The sequence below is a fragment of the Centruroides sculpturatus genome, unplaced genomic scaffold (genome assembly GCF_000671375.1).
Source record: "Centruroides sculpturatus isolate CEXI.00-Female unplaced genomic scaffold, Cexi_2.0 scaffold1370, whole genome shotgun sequence".
Classification (NCBI taxonomy): Eukaryota; Metazoa; Arthropoda; class Arachnida; order Scorpiones; family Buthidae; genus Centruroides; species Centruroides sculpturatus.
Window position 1 is genome coordinate 173,304 of NW_019385615.1, and position 16,957 is coordinate 190,260.

The following is a 16,957-nucleotide window of genomic DNA, read 5'->3' on the forward strand; positions in this document are numbered from 1 at the left end:
TTCCTTTAGGATGGTGGCAATATTCCGACATGAGGCTCCCATGTACTTTAACTTTCTGTTGGATCTATCATTCATAAGGTGATGGAATATACTCCCTGGCAAGTGATGCCAGATCAGTGGGTCTTTGGCATTTCTAATAAGATTAAATATGGTGGTGCTCCTTTTGAAGGCCATGTCGATGTTGTAATTTGGGCTATCTTTCTGTATAGAGGAGTTAATGTCACATTCTATATTTACTTTAACTTTCTGTTGAGAAAAATCAAGAGAGAATTAAAGTATATGGGTGCTACACGTTGGCATATCGCCACGTAAAGGAACACCAAATGAACATCTCTAATAGACCTCATATCTATCACCATATTAGCATATGGCAGAGAGACAGAGATAGAAGTCCATTTAATCAGACCAAAATTTTACACAGAATAGTGGATAGAACACAGCTTAGATATCTTGCATTGATAGAAATTTACAAGGCAGCCTTAAGAAAACAGGCCATCAGCTTTAAGGAAGATAACACAATTGATGATCTGTGGAAAATATATATTAATTCAACATAAATCTTGCAATCCCTGCAAGATTATATATACAACATATCTATCTATCAGCAGCAGTCATGTTATAAAGCATTCTAAAATCATACAATTCATATTATAAAATTAGCCTGACAATGTCCTTATAAAATTGACATTAAAGAAAATCAGCAATCTTCCATACTTGAAACTGCTATAGATGTTCAATTTCATATCGGCTTAACCAGACTCAGGCCCTCAGAATGTGCCCAAAAATGTTTATTAAATTGCTGAAAAGTGTGAGAAAGGTGTGAATTTTTATGATAATTCTAGCTTGTAGATTCAATAAATTTTATTATTCAAAGTATTGAAACCTCTGTTAAAATGCAGATGCTTCAATGTGTTTTATGTATGAAGATTATTTAGTAATCAAAAATAATAGTTAAATTTTTTTATTATTTTTATGACAAACTATTTACAATTATATTTGTTGATGTAGCGTCTTATTAAACAATGAATTCAAACTACTGATTTTGAAAAATCATCTCAATACTCTGCCAGCTAAGCCAACTAAATTCTTAAAATTAAAGTTGCTATTAATTTGAATAGTTTATATGATGGCAACATCAAGTAGCTTTCTAGCCACTCTTTGGAAAGCATTCAACATTGATCTTTTTTAAACAAATTTAGAAATTTTTATAAAGAATAAGCACTTAAAAATTGCAGCTTTCAAATTGTCTTCCAGTAGTTGCCATTTTACAATTGTTTATATTGTAGCTTTATATTTTATAAACAATTACAAAAATCTGAAATTTCTAAATTTGTAGTTGTCTAATTGGATATTTTATGTATAAAATTTACTTATTTTGTAAAGCAAAATTTCTTTGGAGAGCACTATCAGCATAGATAATTAATATTTGTTTTGCTTTTTTTTATAAATTNTAATTATTACTAAGTTTTTGACTGTATAAATATCAGTTTATATATAATTATATATAAAATGCTTTCTACTTGTGGGCATTAAGATTTTTTTTTCTTATGCCTGTCATGACATTAATTAGATCCACAACAGAGAGTGATCAGACGGTGATGAACGATCCAGACTTGACCCGAGTTCCTCAGAGTAATAGTCCTTAATCACTTTGGTCCCACTGTTCCAATAGTTCAAGAATTATCGAACAAAACTTTTTTAACCGAAAAATAATTATTGGGTATTATTAAACATTGCAAAATTTATATAAAATATAGTCTTCCATGTACTTGAAAAGTTAAAATAAAATTATTTTGAAATTTTATAATTTACTGTAGCACTGGTATTTATTTTTTAAGTTTTGAAACTCAAGAATACTTAGCTATATATTCTGTTAAATGAGAATTGAATATATATTACATTTTGGTGTCTACAATAAGAAGTATACAACAACCCAATCCACAAAATCAATTCTGTAATGACAATGAAATAAAATGACCATTAACACAAATTATCGGTTGTGCTTTATAAACTGAAAAAGGCATTTTTAATGAAGGAAGAAAATTATTTTAGGTAGTTTGTCTTGTTGTTTAAGTAGAGAAAAGAGTATTTATGAATTGTTTAGATATTCGTGATAGTTTTATCTAATTATTTTTCTGGTGTTTACAATGAAATATCAAACATATTCTAGATTACATAAGAAGCTTATTAGAACTTTTTCATGTTTCATTTTCTTTAACATTGGGACTTTGCTTACATTTTCTTCTTGAATAGTTTTTTGAACAAAATTTTCCAGTAAAAGTAACAAAGAAAGGGTGCATTTTTCTGAATATTTGTTTAATTGTTCTCCACTCACATAAATTAATTCGCTCTCAATTATTTTCATATCTGTTATAAAATTATTGTTTACCATTAATATTAGGCAATATTAATGACAATAAGCAAAACAAATGAATTAATTAATTTATTAATTTATTTTTTTTTTTGAATGAAATAGATTACATTAGACAGAAAACAAAACTTAATAATTTAATCAATTATTAAAACTATAAAACTAAAACAAAATAATTAATACTTTTTAGAAACAAACATTTTATCATTTTAAAAAGTTCAATATTTCAAAACGGTAATATCATGGGCAAATCTGGTCCACGAACATATTTCACACATCACTTGAGAAACAATAGAAATAGGCTTGCTTTTTGTATATACAGAATATATAAAATATTTGTGACCCACCTACCTACAGTTTACACGCAGTTTGGCCTACCAGTTGAACAGTTTGGACACCACTGCTTTAAAACATTAAATATTAAATGCTGTTTAATTCACTTAAATCTTTTCACGTTTGATTTTGTTCAGATTTTAGATTTGAGGCTACAGTGCCTGAATGCTGAATTCAAAGAGCATTTATCCTGATAAAAATTTTCACCCTTTGATTCTAAAAGTATTAAATGTTTGTTTTATTTATTTTGTCTAATTTCAACACAAATGGAGCTGTTAAAGTTTATAATGTATGTTTATAAAAAATATTTACCAGATAAATTACTCATATCATTTTGTAATTAAACATTTATTTTTAAGACACTTAAAAATACAAGATCTGTAATGGATGCAATATATATTACACCGATATTTCAAAAACTATCATAGTATCGGTTAGGCTGGCATGAAATATTATACAATGATAGTTTTGTTTCCTAAACAAGCAAGAATTGTAGTTACAACTTAAAAATCAATTATGTTTCTGTGTATAAATGTTTGTAGCTGTGGCATGTTTGGTAGTCTTTAGTTGTTTTAGTTTGGTTTGTAATGTTGAATAAGAAACATAATTTTTTTTATTGTTGTGTTATTTAAGGAGTTTAAGTGGAAATATTTTGAATTAATATTACATATTTTTTATTTTTTAATAATATATTAATAGTATAATTTTGTTTTTTGTAGCCTACAAGAGACAACAGTGGTGCAGCATTGGCAGTTTTTACAGCTGGAAAGCATATTCCTACTACCACTACTCATCAGACAACTCTTCAAGGTGTTGTTTATCAATTAGATGTAGCATTAGAAAGGTAAAATTGTACTGAAAGTAATAATTTAAATGAAATATTAACTACCTTTAAAAAAATTGAGAAATAATTATTTAAAAATTTCTCTATTCAAGCCTTGAGACACAGAGAAGTGGGATGATATTTATTTATAATATGACTGGTTCCAAATATGCTAATTTTGATTACGAACTCAGTCAAAAAATTTTAAGTTTATTGAAGGTAAGAAATTTTTTTGTTCTTAAATGCCTTGTCTGTAGAAAAGATAGACAACAATTATACAAACTAAAAGAAAAAATTAACTAAATATCTCTTATTCAGTGATTTTATCATAAATTTATTAATATTTGATGTAATTAATTAATGTAGGGTGGTTATCCTGCTCGTTTGAAAAAAGTTTTGATTGTTAGTGCTCCATTATGGTTTAAAGCACCCTTTAAAATATTACGTTTGTTTGTCAGAGAAAAGTTGAGAGACAGGGTAAGTACAAATCTAATAAATTGAATTGCACTATAATTATTTTGTTTAGAAACTTTAAAAGTTACATTTATTTTTAATAAAATAGGTTTAGCTTAGTTGACTTATATGAAAATACAATAACAGGCTATTAAATGTTCAAGATTTTTAATGAAAACATAAATTCAAAAGTTACATATATTTACAATTAAAATATCTTTAATTAATTAATTAAATACATGGCTTTTATGACCTTTCCTATATTATTATATCATCAGAATAAAATTTTTAAATTTTAATTTGAATTAAAACAAATTCTTTATGTAGAGTAAAAATACAAAAAAAAAAACTTTTAATTTATGAAATAATTTAACAATATACAATTTATTAGACACTTATAATCTAAAATATTACAAGGCAACAGACTACATTTGCATGGACAGGAATAAAGTTTATTAAATAAATTAAATGAATAAAAGTTATTAATCAGAGAACAAACAGAACTTCAAACATTTGTAAGAAAATAAAGTTCCAACAAAGAAAATTTACATTTTAAAAACAGTTTTGGTATTGATAGTTTCACAAACATGCATTCAGTGTTTTAAAGATCAGTGTGGAATTCTCCCATTAGACGAAGGTCTAGCCAACAAAAATCTATTTTGTGACAATGTACATGAAATTAAATAAAACATAACATTTTATTTGTTGCTAATACACAAATTAATTGATTTTATCTGTTTATGAGATCCCAAACACATCTAAATTAAACAAATTTTTCAATATTAGAAGAAAGGAGATTGTGACCTTTCGGGTCGGCACCTCTTTAGTGCCCTGTCAGGATCGATACCACCATGTTTATCAGAACACGGAAGCCAAGGCGGTAATTTCCATGTCACACCGTCGCGCAAGCGGTCCCGTAAGTGGTCAGACGGATTCGTAATGTCAGCCGATCGAGAGACAACATAGGGAAGTGACTTGAACTACAATTAATGCTTAACAAGGATTTAATTGAAAAAATATTGGATAAGATACAGAATGCTAAGTTTGTGTTGCGGAGAGAGAGAGTTCACATAACAAGCGTGAGTTGTATAAATACCTGGTGATAGAAGATAGGAGTTCTCGTTGGGTGATAATAGTCCGATGGGGATTAGTCAAGCTAATATCCAACAGCACAAGAATGGCACAAGATATCCAAATTGAACACTGATCAATGATAGTCAGGGAGTAAACGGTTCGTGTTTCTGTTGTCGGAAGGACGGACGACGACTGACTTTTTCGGCCGTCTCTGGCGGTATTCACTGACGATTTCGGCCATGCAGAGGTTAAAAATTTTTATAATACATTACAAAGTGAATCGTAAATAAGAAAAGAAATTATTATGTATGATATTTAAACATGCAAATGAATTATTTTATTGAGTGTGTTTGGTATAGATGAAATTTTTATTACAAATTAATTACAAATAGTGTTGCATTCAGATTTATCTGAATGCAACACTATTTGTAATTAATTTGTAATAAAAATTTCATCTATANGGATATGTTACACTATTTTTTCGTACGTAAATCAGTTATCCGAAATGTCAGTTATCTGGACAACCCCAGTCCCCAATTGATTCGGAAAATCGACGCTCTACTGTAGTTGGAAAATTGTTGTTTATATGTTTTTAAATAATTTTTAAAAACGTTCCAATTTACGCATTCCTATTTTAAAGAATCCTGAGGAAGATCTCCTAAGTAGATCAAAAATGTTAGAGATTGCAATGGATTAACGAATTTGCAGTTAATTATCTTGGAATTTCTTTTAAGGTTCGTTTAAGTTCTGTAAGAATTAATAACTTTGAGAGCCAAAATTGGTGAAATATTTTGTTTAAATTTTATTTGTCGAGAGAAAAAGTTAGAGACAAAACGAAAGTGTTAAAGACAATTAAAACTGGTTCCCACAGACTGACTTCTAATTGAGTTGATATAGGATTTACTTTCAGTTCCGAATGGCTCCTTATTTCTGTTTTTCACCCTCTTCCCTTCAAAGAAATTGAAATTGATTCATTAACTTTTTCTTCTGAGGATCATATTATCTGCTTGATACTTTTCTCCGTCAGTTTAGGAGTGTGAATTTTATTGGGGTCTGGCGGTTCTTGATGTCTATCTTTAATTTTTTCTCCTATTGCTTTTTCACAGGATTATACAACTCTGACAACAGTTTTTGTGTCAGTGGGAGTCCTCTTTGTTTGTACTTGTTTGGTTTTTTTTACCCCTTGGTTCGGAGGGCTCTTGGAAGCTTATTCCCCTTCCATTATCGTTTCGTCTTCCATATGCATCCCTAACCTTAAGTCGGTTATTAGATCTCTTCCCATTAGGCCGTTCAGTGGATACGTGATTTGATCATTAACGATGTAACATGTAATCAAATTGTAGAGGGCCCATTTTGAATCGGAATTTGCTTCTTCCATATGGATAGATTTTGTGTCCAGTAACTCTCCAGAACTGTATTTTTTTGTCAATCATATGCTCTGTGAAGTTTGCCTATTTTCTGCACTAAATACCTTGACAGCATCACTTCCAAGCTTGTGTCTACAGCTAATTGCGTATTCGCATTGTTGATTTGACAGTGTCATGTCAGCTCTTCATCTTGCTTTCTATCCTTCAGATAATTTATTGTTTCATGGAATTTCGAGATTTTGGTCTCGTATGGCTTTTGTCTCTCCACTTATAATTTTCTCTATTTTCTTGCCAGCCCCTGTTGTTCTTTCTCTCATGCCGCTGTATTTGGGGTTGAGGTGAGGTTGATTTGTTCAAGTTCGCCAATCTGTCCATGAGCCACCCACTCTGTTTCTTGTTTCTTGAGTTTGCGTGCCACCTACTATGTTTCTTGAGTCCCCTTGTTGTTTGCTAAATTTGTTTCTAGCATTTTGATAGCAATTTTGCCACACAAATGGAGGATTTCTATCTGTGTGTTCATTTCTCTGGCTTTTGTGACGCCTTAATTCATCTAATTGTTCCTGTATCTGCCTGATCATTTGATCTATATTTCTATCAGTATGGTCCGCTCATTTGTCTTTGGAATTTCCCCACTAATTGATCTAGTGTTTACTTGCTGATGGCAGCTTTAACTGCTCTATCAAATGTATCAGGTTCTCGTGATATTACTTGTCGCTTGATTTTGTCATTTAACTCACTCAAAAATTAAACAAGCAATCGCTCGTTTTTTTCCTTGGCTTGACATCTTTATGATTTCAGTTTTGTGGGCATTGTTGCCAACTTGCTCTATAATTGTTTCAAAGACAAGTATCTGCAAACGGACGGCGTATATCTGCATGTCCTCTTCACGCCTCTGTACACAAGCGTAAAATTTTTGAAGGTAAAGGGAAAAAGTTCTTTCTCCAACCTCCTGACCATTTGTTTTTTTAAGGTCATCATATTTCTCAATTTCTTTCATACAGGCGTCTTTCCATGCAAATTCTCTCGCAATGCCTGTTAGCCTTAGTTTTGCAATCCTTAAAAGTTGATGTTTTGTCCAGCCTGTCAGTTTTGCTATTTCATCTATTGATTCAAGAAATTTGCCTACTTTTAATCCTGTTGGGTCTCCCAAAAATGTTGGAGTTTAATGGATCAATCTGCCTAAACCACTTGCCGCGGGTACACTTCCTGCTGTCTCTCTGCACAAGCGCCCTGGTGGATTTATTTCTCTTGTCTCCTTCCTTGCCGATCTTGGACATTCTCCGTAACGGGAAGAATTCCCCCGACCCCAACAGACTCCCAGGGGTTTACTCTATACCACTTAAGGACCACAGGTGTGACAGGAACCTTGTGTACATTGATTCAACCAAATGGTCATTGGGAATCAGAATATGTGAGCACAATGCAGACATTCTACGTGGGAGAACTTTACAGCTCTTGCAGTTTACACAGCCAATCCTGACATCAAGACGGCCTTCAACCAACCAAGGCTCATCATCTCTTCACCTCACCCTGAGCACCTGAGGTGGTTGGAGGCTATCTCCATTTACAAATCTAGCCGCACCACCATGTCATTAATTATAAAGAGGAACTCAATTTGTCTGTCGCCTGGCATGCCCTCATCGACATGTACTGTACCTTTAATCGCCGTATACCCACAGCACATGTGCATGTCCAAACCTATGTTTTTGAACTGCAAGTGGGTTCAATTTTGTTTAAATGTTGATGTTCTATTTTTTTTTTCTTTTTTTTGTCCAAACCTATGTTTTTGAACTGCAAGTGGGTTCAATTTTGTTTAAATGTTGATGTTCTATTTTTTTTTTCTTTTTTTTTTTTTTTGTTCTATCAATACATTCTGTCGCTTTTTATCGTCTGAAGAAGAACTAGTAAGGATCGAAAACGTTTATGATTTTTATTCGTATTTTCTCCAACACCGGTAACTGGTTCAGGTATGTATTGATTTCCCAAAGGTTTTGTTTGTACGTTGGCCTTTTGTTTTCATACCTCTGGGGGACCTGGGGCTTTAAAAATCCCACTTCTGACCCCAGTGTGACAATGCCAGAGTGCCCCCTATGCTTTGGCATCACAGGACCAAAGGGTCGACATCATGTCGGCAAAGACTATAATGACTAATTCATCAGGACTGACACCACTATGTCTTCTGAGTAGACGCAGAGACCATGATGGCCGCTTATTTTATTTGTTGCGCATGAGCAGTCACATTTGTAGGCGGCCAGATTCGGGATGGAGACACCTGATAGACAACTGGAAGAAGTGCATGAAGTTAACAATTAACAATACCTGTTTATTTTTCTAGACTAGTTACAAGCTATATACAGATGCTAATAATATGACAAGTAGAAAGGTGAACCTTATCATTATACAGATTCTTTGTGCTTAGCAGATGCTATTATTACAATCACGGCCCTGACTGCAAGAGAGAGAGTATACAATCGTTCACACATTGATAAATACCTTAAGAGTTTGTAGAAATTGAAGATCTGTTCAGAATTTTCAGGTAGTAGGAACTCTCTTTCTTCTGGAGCAGCAACGATTTCTCTTGAGCGATGGCAAGCAGCTGGACACACACAGTTCAAGAATAAAACTGCATGACAACAATGACTCATCAACCCCTCCTTTTTATTAGGGGGTTTGTCCTGGTTTTTCCATGACCTTACTAGTAGTTTTTTTTTTTTTTTTTTACTGTCCAATAGTTGATTTTTGATCATTGATTCCGGGTGACACATCCAATGTGTCGCCTTCAACAAGGAAGTAAGTCTGTGGGAACCAGTTTTAATTGTCTTTAACACTTTTGTTTTGTCTCTAAATTTTTCTTCCTACAAATAATATTTAAACAAAATATTTCACCAATTTCGGCTCTCACAATTTATAAAATTTCTATCTTAATAATCAAAAATAAAGAAATAAAACCAGTAAAACAAACATTCACTTGAAAAGCAAACAATTTGTAACTTCTATATTGCCACTGTCAGTTGGAGGATACATGACTGCTGTTGGTAGGTGGATATGTTGTATATATAATCTTGCAGGGATTGCAAGATTTATGTTGGATGGATGTATATTTTCCATGAATTTGAGATTGCTACCTTTCTTATAGATGATGGCCTGTTTCCTTATGGTCCTTATAGTTGATTAAAGCTGCCTTGTAAATTTCCAACAACTGAAGTTATCTGAGCTGTATTCTATCTGTTGTTGTGTGTAGAATTTTGGTCCAGTTGAAATGGACTTCTACATTTTGGTCTCTGGCATATGCTGATAGGTCGAGGCCTTTAGAGATGTTCATTCGGTGTTCCTTTAGGATGGTGGCAATATTCCGACATGAGGCTCCCATGTACTTTAACTTTCTGTTGGATCTATCATTCATAAGGTGATGGAATATACTCCCTGGCAAGTGATGCCAGATCAGTGGGTCTTTGGCATTTCTAATAAGATTAAATATGGTGGTGCTCCTTTTGAAGGCCATGTCGATGTTGTAATTTGGGCTATCTTTCTGTATAGAGGAGTTAATGTCACATTCTATATTTACTTTAACTTTCTGTTGAGAAAAATCAAGAGAGAATTAAAGTATATGGGTGCTACACGTTGGCATATCGCCACGTAAAGGAACACCAAATGAACATCTCTAATAGACCTCATATCTATCACCATATTAGCATATGGCAGAGAGACAGAGATAGAAGTCCATTTAATCAGACCAAAATTTTACACAGAATAGTGGATAGAACACAGCTTAGATATCTTGCATTGATAGAAATTTACAAGGCAGCCTTAAGAAAACAGGCCATCAGCTTTAAGGAAGATAACACAATTGATGATCTGTGGAAAATATATATTAATTCAACATAAATCTTGCAATCCCTGCAAGATTATATATACAACATATCTATCTATCAGCAGCAGTCATGTTATAAAGCATTCTAAAATCATACAATTCATATTATAAAATTAGCCTGACAATGTCCTTATAAAATTGACATTAAAGAAAATCAGCAATCTTCCATACTTGAAACTGCTATAGATGTTCAATTTCATATCGGCTTAACCAGACTCAGGCCCTCAGAATGTGCCCAAAAATGTTTATTAAATTGCTGAAAAGTGTGAGAAAGGTGTGAATTTTTATGATAATTCTAGCTTGTAGATTCAATAAATTTTATTATTCAAAGTATTGAAACCTCTGTTAAAATGCAGATGCTTCAATGTGTTTTATGTATGAAGATTATTTAGTAATCAAAAATAATAGTTAAATTTTTTTATTATTTTTATGACAAACTATTTACAATTATATTTGTTGATGTAGCGTCTTATTAAACAATGAATTCAAACTACTGATTTTGAAAAATCATCTCAATACTCTGCCAGCTAAGCCAACTAAATTCTTAAAATTAAAGTTGCTATTAATTTGAATAGTTTATATGATGGCAACATCAAGTAGCTTTCTAGCCACTCTTTGGAAAGCATTCAACATTGATCTTTTTTAAACAAATTTAGAAATTTTTATAAAGAATAAGCACTTAAAAATTGCAGCTTTCAAATTGTCTTCCAGTAGTTGCCATTTTACAATTGTTTATATTGTAGCTTTATATTTTATAAACAATTACAAAAATCTGAAATTTCTAAATTTGTAGTTGTCTAATTGGATATTTTATGTATAAAATTTACTTATTTTGTAAAGCAAAATTTCTTTGGAGAGCACTATCAGCATAGATAATTAATATTTGTTTTGCTTTTTTTATTAAATTATCATTTATAAACTTAAAAAAATTTTTATTAGAATATAATTTCACACTTCTGATTAGAAAACAAAATTCTTTAGATAACTAGATATCGAGAAGGACTGATAAGATTCGATCCAACAACTGATCCTTTGAAGTCAGAATTGGAAACGGGAAAATTCACTGTGCTGGTAAGAGAAATATTAAAAATATTCTTAATTCAAGGCTGATCATTGAGTTTATAGAATGGCAGTACCATTGTACAAGCATATCACTGAATAACCATTCAAGATTTAGTAAACCCTTTGCAGATGGCAGTAGAATGTGTATCTGAGAAAATGCTTATACCATTGCATACTTTTTTATATTTTAATTAGTAAGTGTAGAATTGAATTGTGATTTTATCTGTTTTATACACTATGCCCTAGAAGAGTTGAATATACAATAGTGTAAGTAGACTTGAAGACAACAGTTTTTCATGTTGTTTTGTGTGACATGACATACGTGTTATGAAAGTAGAGATTTATACAGACAGTATATGAAGGAAGCTTCCATTTTCAGGTGACCCAGATGTTTTAATTCTTAATCTGTATGTAATAGCTATTACATTCCAAGGTCAGTATGTCTATCAACTAACATGACAGTTTGTTATAAATAAGCAAACAGTCTTTGACATTATGGTAGCAGTTACGCTTGATGGCCAGATGGCCAAGGCATCTGCCCAACACTTTGGGAAACAAGAAAATCTTTGAGTGTGGTGTGTTTGGGATATGCTAGGCCCCATTCCTTACCATCCATTTGCCCTCCATTGCAGGCCTATTCAAGCCCATGACAGATGCAATTAAAAAAGCCTTCTTCATGCCACAGGGTGAAGAGTCAAAATGGAAATAAAAGTAACAGTTACAAATATCACAAATTTTAAAATTTAGAAAAATGTTTTTTACATTTTTCAGTTTCATTTTATACAAATTAATTAATGACTTATACCAGATGGCCAGTAATTCATTTACAAAGTTAAAGAACATTGCAATCATAGATGGAGAAAGAAGAATAGGTATTGTTTGTCGAATTGCAAAATACTCCACATCATCAAATATATAACCACTTAAAAATACAAAGCAATTTACAAATTAGTTAGCAAAATATGTAATATTACATTAATTTTTGGCTAGTAAATACGTCAGAATTATGGATTAATATTCTCCTGCCAACTAATAATAGTTGAATGAAAGTTGTGCGTAAGTGTATTATAGTACAGTCATTCCAGAAATTATCATGATCAGCTTGTGTATAAATTGCTTTTAATTAATTATTTTGGCATTAAGTTAGTTTATTGATACATAAAATAAGAAATTTTAAAGCAAATGATTTCTTTTAATGGTTGAAAGTGATTTGATTTTATACAAGATTATTAAGTAATTAATCTGCTAATTAGGATTTGTAAAATATTAAAAATATATATGTATGTAGTAAGAATATGCAAATAATATAGAATATATAAACTTCTTAAAACTTTTTGTTCTTTTTATACTAATGTGAAAATGTTCTGTTAATTTATTTTAAGTAATTTATAAAAGGAAATTGTTGAGTGTGTCATATCATAACGCTATGAGATAATTAGACAATTTTGATGATTTATTATTTTAAAATTTCATAATAATTATTCTATTTCTTTAAATTAAAAAAAAAAGAAAAATGTATATAATGCTTAAATGGGTTTTAAAAGAAGTGAATTATAAATGCAGCAGTATCCTGTATAACATGAGGGGATACATTCTGCATTATCAGATGATTTTATGCAAGTTTAAACCTAGATCTAAAAGTTGAAGAAGAAAATATATACTCTGGACAACAAAATTAGGATTTCATACGAGTACTAGTTGCAATTTTCATCATGTTATAGAGGAATGCATTATACGGATATTCACTATATAATGTTCTAATTCTATTCATCCTCATAAATATTTCACAGGAATACTGTGTCATAAAATAAAGTTATATATATATATATAATTATTACTAAGTTTTTGACTGTATAAATATCAGTTTATATATAATTATATATAAAATGCTTTCTACTTGTGGGCATTAAGATTTTTTTTTCTTATGCCTGTCATGACATTAATTAGATCCACAACAGAGAGTGATCAGACGGTGATGAACGATCCAGACTTGACCCGAGTTCCTCAGAGTAATAGTCCTTAATCACTTTGGTCCCACTGTTCCAATAGTTCAAGAATTATCGAACAAAACTTTTTTAACCGAAAAATAATTATTGGGTATTATTAAACATTGCAAAATTTATATAAAATATAGTCTTCCGTGTACTTGAAAAGTTAAAATAAAATTATTTTGAAATTTTATAATTTACTGTAGCACTGGTATTTATTTTTTAAGTTTTGAAACTCAAGAATACTTAGCTATATATTCTGTTAAATGAGAATTGAATATATATTACATTTTGGTGTCTACAATAAGAAGTATACAACAACCCAATCCACAAAATCAATTCTGTAATGACAATGAAATAAAATGACCATTAACACAAATTATCGGTTGTGCTTTATAAACTGAAAAAGGCATTTTTAATGAAGGAAGAAAATTATTTTAGGTAGTTTGTCTTGTTGTTTAAGTAGAGAAAAGAGTATTTATGAATTGTTTAGATATTCGTGATAGTTTTATCTAATTATTTTTCTGGTGTTTACAATGAAATATCAAACATATTCTAGATTACATAAGAAGCTTATTAGAACTTTTTCATGTTTCATTTTCTTTAACATTGGGACTTTGCTTACATTTTCTTCTTGAATAGTTTTTTGAACAAAATTTTCCAGTAAAAGTAACAAAGAAAGGGTGCATTTTTCTGAATATTTGTTTAATTGTTCTCCACTCACATAAATTAATTCGCTCTCAATTATTTTCATATCTGTTATAAAATTATTGTTTACCATTAATATTAGGCAATATTAATGACAATAAGCAAAACAAATGAATTAATTAATTTATTAATTTATTTTTTTTTTTGAATGAAATAGATTACATTAGACAGAAAACAAAACTTAATAATTTAATCAATTATTAAAACTATAAAACTAAAACAAAATAATTAATACTTTTTAGAAACAAACATTTTATCATTTTAAAAAGTTCAATATTTCAAAACGGTAATATCATGGGCAAATCTGGTCCACGAACATATTTCACACATCACTTGAGAAACAATAGAAATAGGCTTGCTTTTTGTATATACAGAATATATAAAATATTTGTGACCCACCTACCTACAGTTTACACGCAGTTTGGCCTACCAGTTGAACAGTTTGGACACCACTGCTTTAAAACATTAAATATTAAATGCTGTTTAATTCACTTAAATCTTTTCACGTTTGATTTTGTTCAGATTTTAGATTTGAGGCTACAGTGCCTGAATGCTGAATTCAAAGAGCATTTATCCTGATAAAAATTTTCACCCTTTGATTCTAAAAGTATTAAATGTTTGTTTTATTTATTTTGTCTAATTTCAACACAAATGGAGCTGTTAAAGTTTATAATGTATGTTTATAAAAAATATTTACCAGATAAATTACTGATATCATTTTGTAATTAAACATTTATTTTTAAGACACTTAAAAATACAAGATCTGTAATGGATGCAATATATATTACACCGATATTTCAAAAACTATCATAGTATCGGTTAGGCTGGCATGAAATATTATACAATGATAGTTTTGTTTCCTAAACAAGCAAGAATTGTAGTTACAACTTAAAAATCAATTATGTTTCTGTGTATAAATGTTTGTAGCTGTGGCATGTTTGGTAGTCTTTAGTTGTTTTAGTTTGGTTTGTAATGTTGAATAAGAAACATAATTTTTTTTATTGTTGTGTTATTTAAGGAGTTTAAGTGGAAATATTTTGAATTAATATTACATATTTTTTATTTTTTAATAATATATTAATAGTATAATTTTGTTTTTTGTAGCCTACAAGAGACAACAGTGGTGCAGCATTGGCAGTTTTTACAGCTGGAAAGCATATTCCTACTACCACTACTCATCAGACAACTCTTCAAGGTGTTGTTTATCAATTAGATGTAGCATTAGAAAGGTAAAATTGTACTGAAAGTAATAATTTAAATGAAATATTAACTACCTTTAAAAAAATTGAGAAATAATTATTTAAAAATTTCTCTATTCAAGCCTTGAGACACAGAGAAGTGGGATGATATTTATTTATAATATGACTGGTTCCAAATATGCTAATTTTGATTACGAACTCAGTCAAAAAATTTTAAGTTTATTGAAGGTAAGAAATTTTTTTGTTCTTAAATGCCTTGTCTGTAGAAAAGATAGACAACAATTATACAAACTAAAAGAAAAAATTAACTAAATATCTCTTATTCAGTGATTTTATCATAAATTTATTAATATTTGATGTAATTAATTAATGTAGGGTGGTTATCCTGCTCGTTTGAAAAAAGTTTTGATTGTTAGTGCTCCATTATGGTTTAAAGCACCCTTTAAAATATTACGTTTGTTTGTCAGAGAAAAGTTGAGAGACAGGGTAAGTACAAATCTAATAAATTGAATTGCACTATAATTATTTTGTTTAGAAACTTTAAAAGTTACATTTATTTTTAATAAAATAGGTTTAGCTTAGTTGACTTATATGAAAATACAATAACAGGCTATTAAATGTTCAAGATTTTTAATGAAAACATAAATTCAAAAGTTACATATATTTACAATTAAAATATCTTTAATTAATTAATTAAATACATGGCTTTTATGACCTTTCCTATATTATTATATCATCAGAATAAAATTTTTAAATTTTAATTTGAATTAAAACAAATTCTTTATGTAGAGTAAAAATACAAAAAAAAAAACTTTTAATTTATGAAATAATTTAACAATATACAATTTATTAGACACTTATAATCTAAAATATTACAAGGCAACAGACTACATTTGCATGGACAGGAATAAAGTTTATTAAATAAATTAAATGAATAAAAGTTATTAATCAGAGAACAAACAGAACTTCAAACATTTGTAAGAAAATAAAGTTCCAACAAAGAAAATTTACATTTTAAAAACAGTTTTGGTATTGATAGTTTCACAAACATGCATTCAGTGTTTTAAAGATCAGTGTGGAATTCTCCCATTAGACGAAGGTCTAGCCAACAAAAATCTATTTTGTGACAATGTACATGAAATTAAATAAAACATAACATTTTATTTGTTGCTAATACACAAATTAATTGATTTTATCTGTTTATGAGATCCCAAACACATCTAAATTAAACAAATTTTTCAATATTAGAAGAAAGGAGATTGTGACCTTTCGGGTCGGCACCTCTTTAGTGCCCTGTCAGGATCGATACCACCATGTTTATCAGAACACGGAAGCCAAGGCGGTAATTTCCATGTCACACCGTCGCGCAAGCGGTCCCGTAAGTGGTCAGACGGATTCGTAATGTCAGCCGATCGAGAGACAACATAGGGAAGTGACTTGAACTACAATTAATGCTTAACAAGGATTTAATTGAAAAAATATTGGATAAGATACAGAATGCTAAGTTTGTGTTGCGGAGAGAGAGAGTTCACATAACAAGCGTGAGTTGTATAAATACCTGGTGATAGAAGATAGGAGTTCTCGTTGGGTGATAATAGTCCGATGGGGATTAGTCAAGCTAATATCCAACAGCACAAGAATGGCACAAGATATCCAAATTGAACACTGATCAATGATAGTCAGGGAGTAAACGGTTCGTGTTTCTGTT

At 30.3% G+C, this 16,957-nt stretch overlaps 1 protein-coding gene across 1 annotated transcript in view; it reads left to right on the plus strand.

The window, feature by feature from the left end:
* LOC111640607 (tyrosine-protein phosphatase non-receptor type 9-like) overlaps window positions 1–16,957 on the plus strand; it is a 99,975-nt gene that overhangs the window by 64,782 nt on the left and 18,236 nt on the right. Inside the window, exons 5-7 of the mRNA XM_023386635.1 lie at window positions 3,424–3,548; window positions 3,641–3,746; window positions 3,894–4,004. Of these exons, the coding sequence (XP_023242403.1) occupies window positions 3,424–3,548; window positions 3,641–3,746; window positions 3,894–4,004 (342 nt within the window). The remainder of the gene's footprint in view (window positions 1–3,423; window positions 3,549–3,640; window positions 3,747–3,893; window positions 4,005–16,957) is intronic.